At 49.4% G+C, this 17,996-nt stretch overlaps 1 protein-coding gene across 1 annotated transcript in view; it reads left to right on the top strand.

Annotated features, from left to right (window-relative positions):
* Positions 1–17,996, top strand: part of LOC132770359 (probable cation-transporting ATPase 13A5) — a 77,465-nt gene that overhangs the window by 24,876 nt on the left and 34,593 nt on the right. Inside the window, exons 12-16 of the mRNA XM_067466290.1 lie at positions 1,507–1,695; positions 3,793–3,854; positions 9,330–9,480; positions 10,469–10,555; positions 12,237–12,393. Of these exons, the coding sequence (XP_067322391.1) occupies positions 1,507–1,695; positions 3,793–3,854; positions 9,330–9,480; positions 10,469–10,555; positions 12,237–12,393 (646 nt within the window). The remainder of the gene's footprint in view (positions 1–1,506; positions 1,696–3,792; positions 3,855–9,329; positions 9,481–10,468; positions 10,556–12,236; positions 12,394–17,996) is intronic.

Here is a 17,996-nt window from a genome sequence, read left to right as displayed (position 1 = left end):
TCAATATCTCTCTTGAATTGTGGTGCCCAGAATTGGACACAATATTGTGTCAAGACCTTGCATCTAACAGCAACCAGACGCAGAGCCTTCACAGCAGTGGCACCAGACATACCTGTATCGACAGGCTTTTAATGTTCGATATTGCTGTTTTTAAATTGTTTTAAATTGCTTTTAAATTTGTTAGATTTTAGCCATTCTTGTAAGCCACTCCGAGCCCCAGGGGAGTGGCGGCATATAAGTTCAAATAATAATAAAAATAAATAAATAAATAAATAAATAAATAAATAAATTGCTATTCTATCTATCTCAGTTGTACTCACAATGGGTTTTTCAGAGCTCCCTGCCTGACCAACAGCACATCTGAGGTTCTTTTCTCTACTAAAAGCGGCAGGGGAGATTCCAAAATGGAGATCTCAAGCCCAGGAAAAAGGGCGGACTCCTCACCCAAAGAGATACTTTCTCAACCAATAACTGCAGAGAGATTGCAGCCTGACTTTCCAGACTCTGATACTGTTTAACTTCCAGGGTGCTGCTGGGTGTGTAGCAACCCTGGAGAAATGCAAAGGAACGCTATCCCATGCAGCTAAAAGACAATGCAAACCAAGCTCCTGGAAGACAGAACATTAACTGTATCAGCCTCTCAACAGACTATTGCAAAACACTGAGAATTCTCATCCTAGAAAGCCTTGTTTGTTACTGGCTGAGACTTCCAAAACACACAGCAAAGGAAGGGAAGGAGAACAAAGGAGGGTGGAGGTGCAGTTGGGCCAATCAAGGTTCCAATTTCTTAATGTTATGGACAGTCAATACAGACAAAATGATCAAGGGTCTGGAGAACAAGCCCTATGAGGAGCGGCTTAGGGAACTGGGCATGTTTAGCCTGAAGAAGAGAAGGCTGAGAGGAGATATGATAGCCATGTATCAATATGTGAGAGGAAGCCTCAGGGAGGAGGAGGGAGCAAGCTTGTTTTCTGCTTCCTTGGAGACTAGGACGCAAGGGAACAATGGCTTCAAACTACAAGAGATGAGATTCCACCTGAACATGAGGAAGAACTTCCTGGCTGTGAGAGCCGTTCAGCAGTGGAACTCTCTGCCCTGGAGTGTGGTGGAGGCTCCTTCTTTGGAAGCTTTTAAGCAGAGGCTGGATGGCTATCTATCAGGGGTGATTTGAATGCAATATTCCTGCTTCTTGGCAGGAGGCTGGACTGGATGGCCCATGAGGTCTCTTCCAACTCTAGGATTCTAGGATTCTATGATTCTACTTGGAAGACCATGACTTCCTTTTGAAAGGTATGGTGTCCCAAATGGCTTCCCATTCCAGCATAAAGTCCCAATGTCCCCCCTCTCACCCTACAAAGAAGAAGAAGGTGGTGGTGGTGGTGGTGGTGGAGGAGGAGGAGGAGGAGGAGGAGGAGGAAGGTCCTTCATTGGACTGAGCCATGGCAGGTAAAGTGCCATCAGACTGCATTGGTTTTACAACATTGGCACATTGAATGTCTTTCCCAGAGACCTGTGAACGAGACAGCGTTGATGGCCTTGCTTCTGCTGAGCGGGGTGATTAATCCAGCCCTCCCGGCCGCCTTGACCACCGGCATTGTCTATGCGCAGCGGAGGCTCAGGAAGAGGAAGATCTTCTGCATCAGCCCCCAAAGGATCAACATCTGCGGGCAGATCAACCTGGTCTGCTTCGACAAGGTGCAACAGAGGGAAGGGAATGTGATTGGCCAGGAGAGGAAGGCTTGGCTTCACAAGTCCAGAGGGGAAGAGGGTTCTCAGTTGACCTCTTCCTTGGGAAGAACATTCTTTCTCCATCTCGGCCCCCTCACCCAGTCTGCCATAAAAGGATGGTAATAAGGGCCTTCCCTATAGGGCAGTGGTTCCCAACCTTCTTTTGACCAGGGACCACTTGACCAGGGACCACTTGACCAGGGACCACTTTGACCAGGGAACACTTTGACCAGGGACCACTTTGACCAGGGACCACTTGACCAGGGACCACTTTGACCAGGGACCACTTTGACCAGGGAACACTTTGACCAGGGACCACTTTGACCAGGGACCACTTGACCAGGGACCACTTTGACCAGGGACCACTTTGACCAGGGACCACTTGACCAGGGACCACTTTGACCAGGGAACACTTTGACCAGGGACCACTTTGACCAGGGACCACTTGACCAGGGACCACTTTGACCAGGGACCACTTGACCAGGGACCACTTTGACCAGGGACCACTTGACCAGGGACCACTTGACCAGGGACCACTTTGACCAGGGACCACTTGACCAGGGACCACTTTGACCAGGGACCACTTTGTCCAGGGACCACTTTGACCAGGGACCACTTTGTCCAGGGACCACTTGACCAGGGACCACTTGACCAGGGACCACTTTGTCCAGGGACCACTTTGTCCAGGGACCACTTTGACCAGGGACCACTTTGTCCAGGGACCACTTGACCAGGGACCACTTTGTCCAGGGACCACTTTGACCAGGGACCACTCCAAACTTAGTATCAAAAGGGTTATGAATCAATTTTTGGTCAACTTTAGATTCGGTTTGGTTATTTGGGGTGCTGATTCAGAAAATTCCATTGGATAGACCACATCAGCTCTAGTTTCTGATACAGAACAGATGCCATGGTCAGTGACAGGGAAGGAGTGGCAGGCGATGTGAAAGGAGCAGAAATAAAATTAATCAAATAAATAAAGAGGAAGGAAGTTCTCAGATGAATTTTTCATCCTTGTGGTCCACTGGTGGTTCATGGTCCGCAGGTTAAGAACCACTGCTATAGGGGATCGGGTGCTTAGTTAGCATATAGGAAAAATCCTGCATGCTCAAAGGGATTGCATAACCGGCAAGAATCCGGACCCCTTTGAGCACTCTGAGGTATTGATAGTCTTCTAGTTTCAAGCCATTGAAATCCACAAGAAGCATGTGGACAATTTCAACAGAAAGGAGGAGACCATAAAAATGAACAAAATCTGGCTCCCAGTATTAAAAAACTCTAAAATTACAACAGCAAAACAGCAGAGAGGAAACAAACAGGCACATCTTAACAACTCTCAACAGAACATTTTCCCAGGCTCAGCCAGGCCTTCAAATGCTAATGAAGGTGGTCAGCTGAAACATTCACACCTAGCTTCAGCAGAGAAGAGCTCTTTGCCCCACCCCAGCCATTCCACAGATATATAAACCCATTTTCCTATTTCCAACAGACCTCACTACCTCAGAGGATGCTTGCCATAGATGTAGGCGAAACGTCAGGAGAAATGCCTCTAGAACATGGCCCTATAGCCCGAAAAAACCTACAAGAACCTAGTCTTCTAGTTGTTGTTAGCTGCCTACAAGGTGACTCTAACTGATGGATGAGAGACCTCCAAGCCACTGTCTCCTCAAGGAGCTCTTCTTGGGTCTTGGAGACTCCGAGCAACTATTAGAGTTCCTTCTTTGGGTCCACTCACCTGGAACATGATGCTCCTCTTTTCCTCCCTCTCCTTCAGCAAGCATTATCACCATTTCTAGAGGGTCATAGTTTCCCATGATAGGGCCAAACGCTCAGCCATCTGGCTTCTGCTTGCTCTGAGGGAAGTTAACTCCAGGCCCCACCAATATTTCCTCCCTTCCCTACATATGCTTGCCTAGTTTTGAGCCACCTGCCCTCCTTTCCCTCCCCATCCTTCCCAGTGGCACCCTGCCTGCCCATTAAGAAGTCTTTGCCATTAAGAAGTCCATCCCTGAGTTCAGGATCAGGTCCTTCTGACTCCATTATATGTCTCTCCTCCGAATCCAGACTGGCACCTTGACAGAGGATGGGTTGAATCTCTTTGGCGTCATCCCTTGCCAGGACTCAAGGTAAGACGTTGTGAGAGGGTCCAAACAGAGCTACGGTTGTGCTGCATCTCCTTGTGGTTTCTGCCTTTAAGTGTGGAGCAGGCTTGACCTCCTTTGGACCTACCAGAGATGGGGTCCAAGGGGGATCAGGACACTTGAGGGTGTGGAATGGGTGAGGATTAAGAGCACGAATGGAGAGGCATCCTGCAACAGACTCAGAAACCCGGATGCCTCAAATTTGCTGGTGTTGTTGGCAGCCAAAGAGGCAGGAGAAGACCAGCCAGTAAGACCAAATCTCCAGCCATGCAGACAAAAGCTCCATCCAATTCTTGAAACATTCTTCAATAATGTCATAGAATCATAGGATCCTATAGTTGGAAGAGACCTCGTGGGCCATCCAGTCCAACCCCGTTCTGCCAAGAAGCAGGAATATTGCATTCAAAGCACCCCTGACAGATGGCCATCCAGCCTCTGTTTAAAAGCTTCCAAAGAAGGAGCCCCCACCACACTCCAGGGCAGAGAGTTCCATTGCTGAACAGCTCTCTCTCACAGTCAGGAGGTTCTTCCTAAAGTTCAGGTGGAATCTCCTTTCTTGTAGTTTGAAGCCATTCCTCCATTGCGTCCTAGTCTCCAGGGCAGTAGAAAACAAGCTTGCTCCTTCCTTCCTAGGACTTCCTCTCACATATTTACACATGGCTATCATGTCTCCTCTCAGCCTTCTCTTCTTCAGGCTAAACATGTCCAGCTCTTTAAGCCACTCCTCACAAGGCTTGTTCTTCAGACCCTTGGACATTGTGATTTGCCTCTCTAATCTTGTTGTTATGTTGGCTCTTTTGGAGGGCCCTCATCCCTTTGTGTGCAAACCAATATCTGTGACTGATCTTGACTCTCTTTTCTGGCTGTTGCTTCACTGTTTAAAGGTTCAGCTTCTCCAGTGAATGATTTAAGGAACAAAATGAGAGATTGGGGCAGAAGGAGATATGATAGCTATGTATAAATATGTGAGAGGAAGCTACAGGGAGGAGGAGGGAGCAAGCTTCCTTTCTGCTTCCCTGGAGACTAGGACGCAATGGGACAATGGCTTCAAACTACAGGAAAGGAGATTCCACCTGAACATGAGAAAGAACTTTCTGACTGTGAGAGCCATTCAGCAGTGGAACTCTCTACCCCAGAGTGTGGTGGAGGCAGAGGCGGCCCTAGGTAATTTTCAACGGTAAGCAAACAGTATTTTGCCCCCCCCCACCAATCATTGATATATATTTTCTGTTTGTCATGGGAGTTCTGTGTGCCATATTTGGTTCAATTCCATCATTGGTGGAGTTCAGAATGCTCTTTGATTGTAGGTGAACTATACATCCCAGTAATAGTTCACCTTGCCGCATTTGCTCCCTTGCCTGGCTCGCTTTGGGCCCGGAGGCGTGCCTGAAGACCCTGGCGTGTGCACCAAAAGTCACCTCTTCTCCTGACTTTCTCCTCAACCATTGGGACTGAGAGAGAGAGAGAGAGAGGTGGAGATGCCCACCTTTCCTGAAGGTAGGGGCAAAAACAAAGGAGGGAGCGGAGGTGGGAGATACCTCCAGCCGGAGAGGCTCTCTCTCTCTCTCTCGGTCCCAATGGCTGAAGAGAAAGTCAGGAGAAGAGGCGACTTTTGGTGCACACGCTGGGGTCTTCAGACACGCCTCCGGACCCAAAGCGGGCTAGGTGCAGCGGCTCCGCCCCTTGGCCCACCTGCGGATTGAGGAGAGGAGAGGAGGCGGGTGGAGCGCCGGGGGATCGGGAAAGGGAGCCGGTCATGGGGAAGGGATCGAACACGGAGAACGATTGAGCGCCGGCTCTGTTCGCGCACCCGGTTGCTGGGTGGAGCAGGAATGAGAGGGGTTAGGCGAGGCTCAAGGGCCCGGCCCCTTTGGGAAGAGGATCACCCGGCAGCGAGGCAAGAAAGCTGAGGCTCCTCCCGGACTGCTAGGGCTGTTGTGAATTGAGGGGGCGCTCCTCAAGTGGCAGTCGAGGGGCATTTACAAAGGCGCTTCTGCGCCCCTGGCAAAAAAAAGTGTTCTGCGACCGCTTACTTCGCGTAATGGACGAGCCGCCCCTGGGTGGAGGCTCCTTCTTTGGAAGCTTTGAAGCAGAGGCTGGATGGCCATCTGTCAGGGGTGCTTTGAATGCAATATTCCTGCTTCTTGGCAGAATGGGGTTGGACTGGATGGCCCATGAGGTCTCTTCCAACTCTTGGATTCTATGATTCTATGATTCTATGAAGGTGGTGGACTCTCCATCTTTGGAGACCTTCAAAAAGGGGCTGGAGGGGATCTGTCTAGATGACGTTCTGGCCAACCCGCAATTAATTCGCAACAAGCCAGGAAAGCTCTGGTTTGTGGCGAATTAATCAGACAGTGGTTTTATTCCGAGCCTTCTTGGAAGGTGCGGAATAAACCCACTACTTCTGGAATTAGTCTGGAAAACTGTGGGAATACTCACCCCTCCCCCAAAGCCCCCAAACACCAGGAGACCTCTGACAACACTCTACTGGAGGCCGGGTAAGTCTTCCTTACTTTCAGAAGGGGTTTTGGGGCTGTGTGTGTGTGTGTGTGTGTGTGTGTGTGTAGGGTCTCCAGATGTTCTCCTGGGCCAGTCCTGGAGCTTTCTGGGGTGAGTGAGACAAGCCTCCAGGAACATCCACATTTTTTAAACACGGACCCTCCTGGGATAACGGCCTGTCTGGAAAGGCCCTCTGATTTCGAGTAAGGGGTTTGTCTGTTACCTGTGAGACTAGCTGATTGATTAGGTTTGAAATCAGACAAGAGCTACAAAGAATTCAATAGGCAAAGGGTGAAGGAGCCAGATTTGAACCAAAAATAGATGAAGTGGAAGCCGGCCAACAATTTTAGACAAGAAGCTCTTGTTTGCCCAGTTTTGTGAGAAGAGATTAAGAAGCCGTGGTTGTTCATGGCTCGAAGGCAGATTTGTTTACGCCTGAGGAGGGGCTGCTGCCTGAGCTGAAAAACACCCCAGTGGGACAGCAAAGGGCATGAGAGGTCAAGGGGGGCCTTTGGGTTGGTCTCCCTCCAGGAAGCCCAAAGAGATGGGAAGGTTCCTTGGAGAATCACAAAGGATTGGGACCACAATTTTCCATGGGGAGCTTATTCCTCCCAAATGATCCTTCTTTGGTGACAAAAGTCCTTTCTGGCCTCATCCAGTTCTGCTCAGAGAGAAATGAGCTGTATGAAACACCATTGGCAAAGGAACCAGCACTTGTGATGTGGCAGCTTAAAAAAAGCCAATGTGATTCTAGACTGCTTCAAGTGGAGGGAAATCATAGTCCCCTGTCTTTTTCCGCTTTGGCCAGACTTTTGGTCACCTGCAATAATAGAACTGTGTGCAGTTCTGGGCAAAGCAATTCAAGACAGAGATGGACAAGATGAAAGGGTCACCAAAACTTTGGAAGCCATGACTCCCTCTGAGGAATGGTTGAAGGAGCTGGGGATGTTTTGCTTGGAGAAGAAAAGGCTGAGAGAAGGGGACTTGAGAGCCATGTTTGAAAGGATGCCACACTGAGAAGGGGACACACTTGGGTTTGTTTTGCAGCTCTTTATTTATTTATTTATTTGGTATGCTTGTATACCGCTAATATCTCAGCCTGTGCGGCGACTCATTGCGGTTTACAACATGTTAAAATATACAATTCACTTTAAACATATAAAATTAAAATTAGGAATACATATAAAAACATACATAGTATTGGGCCACCAATACAAATCGGGACATCTCATAGTTAAAATCATCATCCAATTCGTTATCTTGATTGCTAATCCATGGTCAGACAACATCACGTCGAAGATCAATTGAAGACTTGCCCAAACATCCAGGTTTTTAGTTTTTTCCTAAATGCCATTAGCGAGGTGGCTGATCTTAATTCAGTAGGGAGGGCATTCCAAAGCCGGGGGGCCACCACAGAAAAGGCCCTATCTCTCGTTCCCACAAGCCGCACCTGTGAAGCAGGTGGGATAGAGAGAAGGGCTTCTCCTGAAGATCTAAGGGTCCTGGTGGGCTGATAGGCTGAGATACGTTCGGATAGGTATGTAGGGCCAGAACCGTTTAGGGCTTTAAAGGTCAAAACCAGCACTTTGAATTGGGCTCGGTAGCTAATCGGTAGCCAGTGGAGCTGGAACAGCAGAGGAGTTGTGTGCTCCCTGCGCCCAGCCCCAGTTAATACCATGGCTGCCGCCCGTTGGACTAGTTGGAGCTTCCGGGCCGTCTTCAAAGGCAACCCCACGTAGAGAGCGTTGCAGTAATCAAGACGGGATGTAACCAGAGCGTGGACTACCGTGGCCAAGTCAGACTTCCCAAGGTACGGTCGCAGTTGGCGCACGAGTCTTAACTGTGCGAATGCTCCCCTGGTCACCACCGAAACCTCTTCAGGACACAATGAATACAAACTGCAGGAAAAGGAATTCCACCTAAACTCCAGTGGAGTCTTCTTCTCTGGAAGCTTTGAAGAAGAGGCTGGCTGGCCATCTGTCAGGAGGGTTTGAGGTTAATCTGGATGGCCCTTGAGGGTCTCTTTCAGCTCTATTGAAGTCAATAGAAACTTTAGGAGGGTCTAACCTTGGGAAACTACAACTTCCTTCAAGAGCTGAAGCCCCAGGGCCAGACTGTTCCCTGAAAGCCTCGTGGGGTAGCCGCATCAAATCTCCAGGGCAGGGGCTTGGCAAGGACAAAGAAGTAGTGAAGGCTGCGGCAGCGCAACAGTAGCAAGGCTGGACTTTGACAAACAGCTGTTTTCTTAAAATTATATTCGTAAAATCAAAAAGGGTTATTCCCCGAGCGTAGACGCCCAAAATACAAAAAGCAAGATAGCAGATAGTGTTAGAATTTAGCCAGGAAAAATATGCCATCAAAATGGAGCCGGTATGCCATTTTGCGGCTACGGGGGCCCAAGGGGTTTCCGTATCCGCGGTTTGGGGAGCGCAGATTCGGCCTCCCCAGAACGCCAGGGAGGCATTCCGGGCAGGCCTGCAGTCTCCCGCGGCCTGGAAAAGGTTAGTTTCATGCACTTTGATAGTTTCAGGCAAGAAAGGGACACAAAGTATCACGTTGGAGAGTTTAAAAGTTACAATTTGATTAACCTTTATTTAGGGATTGGTTACATAGTTGGGGGCTAGTAAAGGAGTGAAATGAGAGAGCACACGACTGCAAGGAGTCCCTGATTGAGGCTGCTGCTGGGGCACATTTCATCAGTTTGGCCTAATTTGGCATTCAGGAACTGTGGAACTCCCTGCTGCTGGTCAGACCAGCTTGAAGGCAGAGGTCTGGGATGCCCTTGATGACACTATGAGCCTATGATTCCTTTGGAGAAGCTTTGATTCTGTCCAGAGCACAGCCCCAAAGCAGCATCCCAAGCAAAGCCTTCTGACTCTCCTTGAGCTCAAGACAGCCTCGCCTGATGCCTTCCTTCGTGGAAGGGAACCATTGCTGACCACAGTCTTTGTTTCTCAGCTTCCTCCCGCTGCACAGCTTCTCCTCCTCGGGCCCTTTGCCCTGGGGCCCCCTCTGCCAAGCCATGGCCACCTGCCACTCGCTCCTCTTCCTGGAGGGGAGGCTCCAGGGGGACCCCATGGACCTCAAGATGTTTGAAGGCACCGGATGGGTGAGTCTCCTCCTATTCCACCTGCCTCCTTTCTCTTCTACCTGCCTCTCCATAAAGGGACCTCTCCTGTTATCCGGAGGTGGGCATCTTCCTCAGAGACCTTTCATGGAGGCATTTCATGGGGGACTTTCATGAGGGTCTTCCAAGTCAACCTGAGGAAAGGTTTACATCCAGCTGACTGTTTGAAGAGCATGCAGTGAAGTATATAGGGGTGCACCTACCCTGTAGGATTAATGGGGGTGGAGACCACTTCCAACTGCCATGGCTCACAGGAGTAGTCGCTTTGCAAGCTCTTGGGCCTTCTCTGCCAAAGAGTGCCAGTGCCATACCAAACTACAAATCCCATGAGCCAAGGAAGTTAAAGTGATGTCCAGCTGCTATAGTATAATTGTGCTGTGTGGCTGGCGTATATGCCTCCGTGCAGTTCTTTATGAGTCAGGTTGGATTGCATCTGCACTGTAGAATAAAAGCTGTTGAACCCCACGTCAACAGCCATGGCTCAATTCTATGGAATCTTGGGATTTGTAGTCTGGTGAGGAACCAGCCCCCTTTCCCAAATGAGGCTGAAGATCTTGCAAAACTAGAACTCTCAAGAACGCATAGCATTGAGCCCTGGCAAGTAAAGTGATTTCAGATTGCATAGACTCTACAGTGAAGATGCACCCTTGGTGATGAACATGTCTGGTGCGAGAGTGACCAGAATCACACATGATGGCCACTTCCATCTTCTGTGAATCTGTGACCAGACCTTGGCCTGCTTGCTCAAACACCTCAAGGGCAGGGATGGGACCCTTGCCTTCTGAAGCCAAAGGAACGGCTCTCCCAGGAAACCAATTTCTGGACCCAGGTCTATTGGGGCAGGCTTCTTCTGTTCTATCTCCACACGCAATGCCTTGGACTCGCCAGAATCCCTTGGCATCTCATTGTTCTCTGGAGGTTCCTTGGGATGCCTTCCACTCACATTGTGTCTCCAAACCAACTCCTGCAGGAGATGGAAGAATCCGGTTCAGAAGAGCCAGAGAGTGGTGCGCCAAGGACATGCTCTGTGGTGAAACCAGGACCCAATGCTTCCAAGGTAACGCCTGAGTTTATTTATTTATTTATTTCAGTAACTTCTACCCCGCCCTTCTCACCCCCCGAGGGGGGGACTCAGGGCGGCTTACAAACGAAGGCACAATTCGATGCCTATGTCAATTATACAAACATACATAAAACAGTTTAAACAAATTACAGATTAAAAACATCAATACATAATGTACTAGTAAACACTCTCATGCTCAGTGTTCAGAGTTCCGAATGTCCATTGCGTTCCATCAGTTCCTGCTCATCATCGGGTTTTTCCTTTAGCTGCCAGAATGTCCAAAAGCTTGGTCCCATATCCAGGTCTTCAGTTTTTTTCTGAATGACAAAAGGGGGGTCGCTGATCTAATCTCCCCGGGGAGTGAGTTCCACAGGTGAGGGGCCACCACCGAGAAGGCCCTGCTCCTCGTCCCCGCCAGTCTCACTTGAGATAGAGGTGGGGTCGAGAGCAGGGCTTCCCCAGAAGATCTTAAACTCCGAGATGGGACGGAGAGGGAGATCCGTTCGGACAAATACAATGGGCCGGAGCCGTAACAGGGTTTTGTAGGTCAAAACCAGCACTTTGAATTTTGCTCGGAATTGGATCGGCAGCCAGTGGAGCTGACATCTTTGGTTAGACCACATCTGGAATATTGTGTCCAATTCTGGGCACCACAATTCAAGAGAGATATTGACAAGCTGGAATGTGTCCAGAGGAGGGCGACTAAAATGATCAAGGGTCTGGAGAACAAGCCCTATGAGGAGCGGCTTAGGGAACTGAGCATGTTTAGCCTGAAGAAGAGAAGACTGAGAGGTGATATGATAGCCATGTATACATATGTGAGAGGAAGCCACAGGGAGGAGGGAGCAAGCTTGTTTTCTGCTTCCCTGGAGACTAGGACGCAATGGAAGAATGGCTTCAAACTACAAGAGAGGAGATTCCATCTGAACATTAGGAAGAGCTTCCTGACTGTGAGAGCCGTTCAGCAGTGGAACTCTCTGCCCCGGAGTGTGGTGGAGGCTCCTTCTTTGGAAGCTTTTAAGCAGAGGCTGGATGGCCATCTGTCAGGGGTGATTTGAATGCAATATTCCTGCTTCTTGGCAGAATGGGGTTGGACTGGATGCCCCAGGAGGTCTCTTCCAACTCTAGGATTCCTGACTGTGAGAGCTGTTCAGCAGTGGAACTCTCTGCCCCAGAGGGAGTGTGGTGGAGGCTCCTTCTTTGGAAGCTTTTAAGCAGAGGCTGGATGGCCATCTGTCAGGGGTGCTTTGAATGCAATTTCCCTGCTTCTTGGCAGAATGGGGTTGGACTGGATGGCCCAGGAGGTCTCTTCCAACTCTTTGATTCTAGGATTCTATAACAGAGGGGTGGTATGCTCCCTGTATGCCGCTCCGGTGAGCAATCTGGCTGCCTCTCGCTGGACTAGTTGAAGTTTCCGAGCAGTCTTCAAAGGCAACCCCACATAGAGTGTGTTGCAGTAATCCAATCGGGATGTAACAAGAGCAGAACATTTGAGACAAGCCCATAGACAAGGGTGGATGAATGTGTGAAGAGAGACAAGGGTCAGGGTGCAGAGGTACTTCTCAGGTGCAAAACTGATTCAGTGACCTCCATCTTGCCTCATGGACATACCTAGAATTTGATGGAAGGCCAGTTTAATGGGGCCATGATCTCACTGCCTGCTTCTCCCCTCCAGGCCCCATTGGAAGGGATGGCCATCCTGCACCAGTTCCCCTTCTCCTCTTCTCTGCTGCGGATGTCAGTCATCACCAAAGAGCTGGGGAAGGACACCCACGGACTCTACATGAAGGGAGCCCCTGAGAAAGTGGCCAGCTTCTGCCAGGCGAGCACAGGTAGGAAGAGAAGTCCGGCCTGAGAGTGTTCCTGGCCAAAGCCAAGGAGGGAGGGAGAGGGAGAGAGTGACCTCCTTCCCGGCCTCAGGCATTCCAACTCTGGGGTCAGCAGCAACCTAAGCGCCCAGCCTGACTTCCCAGGCACACAGATGCAGGTGACGAATAATGTGTCTTTTTATGCAGAGTGTGGCACTTGCTTGAGAGTTCATTACTGCTTTTAATGAAATGTTTGGAACTGTTTCATTATCCGGGCAGAGGCGCACAGAGGGCATTAGACAGAGAAGGATAGTCCATTTCATGGGGGAGGGGGGAGTTGAAGGAGGAAAACCATTTCCCCCCTTTTGCTGGTTATTCCCCCTCCTCACTTCCCATTTCATGAACCAGGGTTCCTTCTATGACGGTGACATGGATGGAGGGAGTCACAGGAAAACTGGGGGAAATTGTTTTACTTCTTCAAACCCCCTCTTCCCCTAAATTGGACTGTCCATCTCTCTCTCTCTGGGATGACCCCTAACGCTGGAATGTAGACATCGAGGGCTATAACCTCTTTCACAGAAACCGAACAAAGGGGAGAGGAGGCTGAGTAGCCTTATATGTCAAAAACTGTTATGCTGCAGAAGAGATGCAAGACGGCAATCCGGGAAACCAGCTTGAAAGCATCTGGATAAGAATCAAGGGAACTGGGACTCAAAAAGATGTCATTGTCCCCAGGGCCAGATCAACTCCACCCAAGAGTACTGAAGGAACTAGTGGAAGTCATTTCGGAACCATTGGCAATCATCTTTGAGAGTTCTTGGAGAACGGGAGAAGTTCCAGCAGATTGGAGGAGGGCCAATGTGGTCCCAATCTTCAAGAAGGGAAAAAGGGATGACCCAAACAATTACCAATGTCCGGTCAGCCTCACGTGGATACCGGGCAAGATTCTGGAAAAGATTGTCAAGGAAGTGGTCTGCAAACACTTAGAAACAAATGCGGTCATCGCTAAGAGTCAACATGGATTTATCAAAAACAAGTCATGCCAGACTCATCTGATCTCTTTCTTCGATAGAGTTACAAGCTGGGTAGATGCAGGGAATGCCGTGGATGTAGCGTACCTGGATTTCAGTAAGGCCTTCGACAAGGTCCCCCATGACCTTCTGGCAAGGAAACTAGTCCAATGTGGGCTAGGCAAAGCTACGGTGAGGTGGATCTGGAATTGGTTAAGTGGACGAACACAGAGGGTGCTCACCAATGCTTCCTCTTCATCCTGGAAAGAAGTGACGAGTGGAGCGCCACAAGCAGGGTTCTGTCCTGGGCCCGGTCCTGTTCAGGATCTTTATTAATGGCTTAGATGAAGGGCTAGAAGGCAGGATCATCAAGTTTGCAGACGACACCAAATTGCGAGGGAGAGCCAAGACTCCAGACAACAGGAGCAGGATTCAAAACGATCATGACAAATTAGAGAGATGATGGGCCAAAACTAACAAAATGAAGTTCAACAGTGACAAATGCAAGATACTCCACTTTGATACAGATACAGAATGGCGGACAATGGCTGGCTCGAGAGCAGGACGTGTGAAAAAGATCTTGGAGTCCTCGTGGACAACAAGTTAAACATGAGCCAAGAATGTGATGTGGCGGCAAAAAAAGCCAATGGGATTTTGGCCTGCATCAAGAGGAGCCTAGTGGCTAGATCTAAGGAAGTCATGCTCCCCATGCTCTATTCCGCTTTGGTTAGACCACTTTACCTGGAATATTGTGTCCAATTCTGGGCACCACAACTGAAGAGAGATATTGACAAGCTGGAATGTGTCCAGAGGAGGGTGATCAAGGGTCTGGAGAACAAGCCCTATGAGGAGCGGCTTAAGGAGCTGGGCATGTTTAGCCTGAAGAAGAGAAGGCTGAGAGGAGACATGATAGCCATGTATAAATAGGTGAGAGGAAGCCACAGGGAGGAGGAGGGAGCAAGCTTGTTTTCTGCTTCCCTGGAGACTAGGACGCAGAACAATGGCTTCAAACTGCAAGAGAGGAGATTCCATCTGAACATGAGGAAGAACTTCCTGACTGTGAAAGCCGTTCAGCAGTGGAACTCTCTGCTCCGGAGTGTGGTGGAGGCTCCTTCTTTGGGAGCTTTTAAACAGAGGCTGGATGGCCATCTGTCAGGGGTGATTTGAATGCAACATTCATACTTCTTGGCAGAATGGGGTTGGACTGGATGGCCCAGGAGGTCTCTTCCAACTCCTTGATTCCATGATTCCAAGTCAGAGGGCTGAGCATTCATCTTCAAACATGGGCCAACTTGGGCCCTTCCTCCAGGTGTTTTGGACTTCAACTCCCAGAAATCCCAGCCAACTTACTGGCTTTTAGGAATTGTGGAAGTTGAAATCCAAAACATCTGGAGGGAGGGCCAAAGTTGGCCTGATAAAGGCAGTAGAATTGATGCAGTTTGCCATCACTTCAAGTACTATGGCTCAGTGCCATGGAATCCTGGGAGCTGTAGTTTGTACTCTCTGGCAGAGAAGTCAAAAGACCTTGTGACGATGTGTAAATTTTATTCCTTTGGTTATGTGTAGTTTGGACAATGGTTTAGGGATGGTAAGTATGGGAGGTTATGTTTTGTGGGAGTGGCTTGGTGTTAGCTAAGTTGCCATAGCAACAGGGGCGGAGCCAACCGCCTTTTCAGAGGCAGCTGTGTTTTAAAAATCCAGTCAGTGGCCGGAGAGCTGCTGAAAAAGACATGGAATCTTTTGGTGGAGATTCAGGGAATGTGTCTGTAGCCAGTGTGCTGTAGGGAAAAACTGAATCTCTTAGAGATTCAGGGAATCAATTGGTGACCAAAGTGGTTGCAGAGAAGGACCCGGTACAGGGGGTTGTTGATTCTGAATTAAGAATCAAGGTTTGGCTGGGTTTAAGCCTGTTGTGCCAGCTGTGAAACCTTATGAAGTGTTTGCCTGAGTTTACTCATGAAACTTTTCCAATGTAACCATCAAGATTTATGCCTCTTTTGAAGAACAGTTATACATTGTTATTACTTACTTACTTACTTAGGCGATCCCTCGTTGGACGAGTAAGATGGTCTTCCATCATGGGTTTCCTTGTGGGTCCGCATGTGGCTGTGGAGCCCTATTCTTGCTCTGCATCTTCTTCCGCAGTGAGGGCATTGGTTTCCAGGTGGAAGGCGGTCCCGGTCGGGGTTGGCTTGACGTGCCTTCCTCCTGGCACGTTTCTCTCTTTCACCCTCCACTCGTGCCTCCTCGAATTCTGCAGCACTGCTGGTCACAGCTGACCTCCAGCTGGAGCGCTCAAGGGCCAGGGCCTCCCAGTTCTCAGTGTCTATGCCAGAGTTTTTAAGGTTGGCTTTGAGCCCATCTTTAAATCTCTTTTCCTGTCCACCAACATTCCGTTTTCCATTCTTGAGTTCGGAGTAGAGCAACTGCTTTGGGAGACGGTGGTCAGGCATCCGGACAACGTGGCCTGTCCAGCGGAGTTGATGTTGGAGGACCATTGCTTCAATGCTGGTGGTCTTTGCTTCCTCCAGCACACTGACGTTTGTCCGCTTGTCTTCCCAGGAGATTTGCAGGATTTTCCGGAGGCAGCGCTGATGGAATCGTTCCAGGAGCTGCATGTGACGTCTGTAGACAGTCCACGTCTCACAGGCATATAGCAGGGTTGGGAGGACAATAGCTTTATAGACAAGCACCTTAGTATCCCTACGGATGTCCCGGTCCTCAAACACTCTCTGCTTCATTCGGGAAAATGCTGCACTTGCAGAGCTCAGGCGGTGTTGTATTTCGGTGTCAATGTTGACTTTGGTGGAGAGGTGGCTGCCAAGGTAGCGGAAATGGTCGACATTTTCTAATGTTACACCATTAAGCTGTATCTCTGGCATTGGAGAGGGGGCGGCTGGTGACTGCTGGAACAGCACTTTGGTTTTCTCGATGTTCAGTGACAGGCCAAGCTTTGTGTATGCTTCTGCAAAGGTGTTGAGAGTGGCTTGTAGATCTTCTTCTGTATGCGCACAGACGACATTGTCATCAGCATACTGGAGTTCTATAACAGATGTTGTTGTGACCTTGGTTTTGGCTTTCAGTCTGCTGAGGTTAAATAGCTTGCCGTCTGTCCGATAGATGATTTCCACTCCGGTGGGAAGCTTCCCATCAACAAGGTGAAGTATCATGGCGATGAAGATGGAGAATAAAGTTGGGGCAATAACACATCCCTGTTTGACACCCGATTCCACCTTAAATGGGTCACTTTGGGAGCCATTGCTGTCCAAGACTGTTGCCATCATGTCATCGTGGAGGAGCCGCAGGATGTTCACAAATTTGCTTGGGCACCCGATTTTTTGGAGGATGGTCCAGAGAGCGCTGCGATTCACTGTGTCGAATGCCTTTGCAAGGTCGATGAATGCCATGTACAGAGGTTGGTTTTGTTCCCTGCATTTTTCTTGGAGCTGTCGTGCAGTGAAGATCATGTCCACAGTTCCTCTGGAGGGGCGGAAGCCGTTCTGGGATTCTGGGAGGGTGTCTTCTGAGAGGGGCAGAAGGCGGTTTGCAAGGATTCTTGCGAGGATTTTTCCAGCAGAGGTTAGAAGGGAGATACCTCGATAGTTTCCGCAGTCTGTTCTTTCCCCTTTTTTGAAGAGGGTGATGATGGTGGCATCCTTGAAGTCTGCTGGGATTTTCTCGGTCACCCACACTTTTTCTATGAGCTGGTGGAGTTGGTGTGTCAGCGCAGGTCCTCCCTCTTTAAAGATTTCAGCAGGGATCCCATCCGGTCCGCTGGCTTTGTTGTTCTTTTGTTGGCTGATGGCATTGCTGACTTCTTCCAAACTAGGCAGTGCTGCAAGCTCATCCCTGGTTTGTTGTTGCGGGATTTGTGAGAGGACCTCTTCGGCCACACTGGAGCTGCGGTTTAGGAGGCTTTGGTAGTGTTCTTTCCAACGTAGTGCAATTGACTTTTGGTCCTTCAGGAGTTTGGTTCCGTCTGATGAGCGTAGAGGCTGTATGCCATGGTTTCTTGGCCCATAGATGACCTTTGTGGCTTTGAAAAATCCTTGAGCATTATGGGTATCTGCCAGGTGTTGGATTTCTTCAGCCTTCTTTGTCCACCAGATGTTCTTGAGTTCTCTTATCCTTCTTTGGACCTCAGCTTTTGCACTGGCGTAGATCTTTTTCTTAGCAGCACAGTTGATGTCTCTCTGCCATGTTTGGAAGGCTTTCCTTTTCTTGTCGATTAGCTGTTGGATCTCGATGTCATTTTCGTCAAACCAGTCTTGATGTTTCTTGGCTTGGTATCCAATAGTTTCTTCGCAGGCTTGGATGATGGAGGTCTTCAGTTTGTTCCAATGTTCCTCAACATTTTCGGGGTGTACTGTGGGTAGATGGTCCTTGAGTGCTGTTTGGAGATGGGCTCGCCTGGAGGGCTCCTGAAGGGCTTGGGTGTTCATTTTGCGCCTTGTCTTTCTTCCTTGGAGTCTGCGCTTGGGGGCGATCTTGATAGCCATCGTGGATCGGATTAGCCTGTGGTCGGTCCAGCAGTCGTCAGCACCTGTCATGGCTCTTGTGAGGAGTACGTCACGGCGGTCTCTGGCACGTGTGATTACATAGTCTAAGAGGTGCCAA

The sequence above is a fragment of the Anolis sagrei genome, chromosome 3, assembly GCF_037176765.1.
Source record: "Anolis sagrei isolate rAnoSag1 chromosome 3, rAnoSag1.mat, whole genome shotgun sequence".
Classification (NCBI taxonomy): domain Eukaryota; kingdom Metazoa; phylum Chordata; class Lepidosauria; order Squamata; family Dactyloidae; genus Anolis; species Anolis sagrei.
This window is presented reverse-complemented; position numbering and strand designations above follow the sequence as displayed.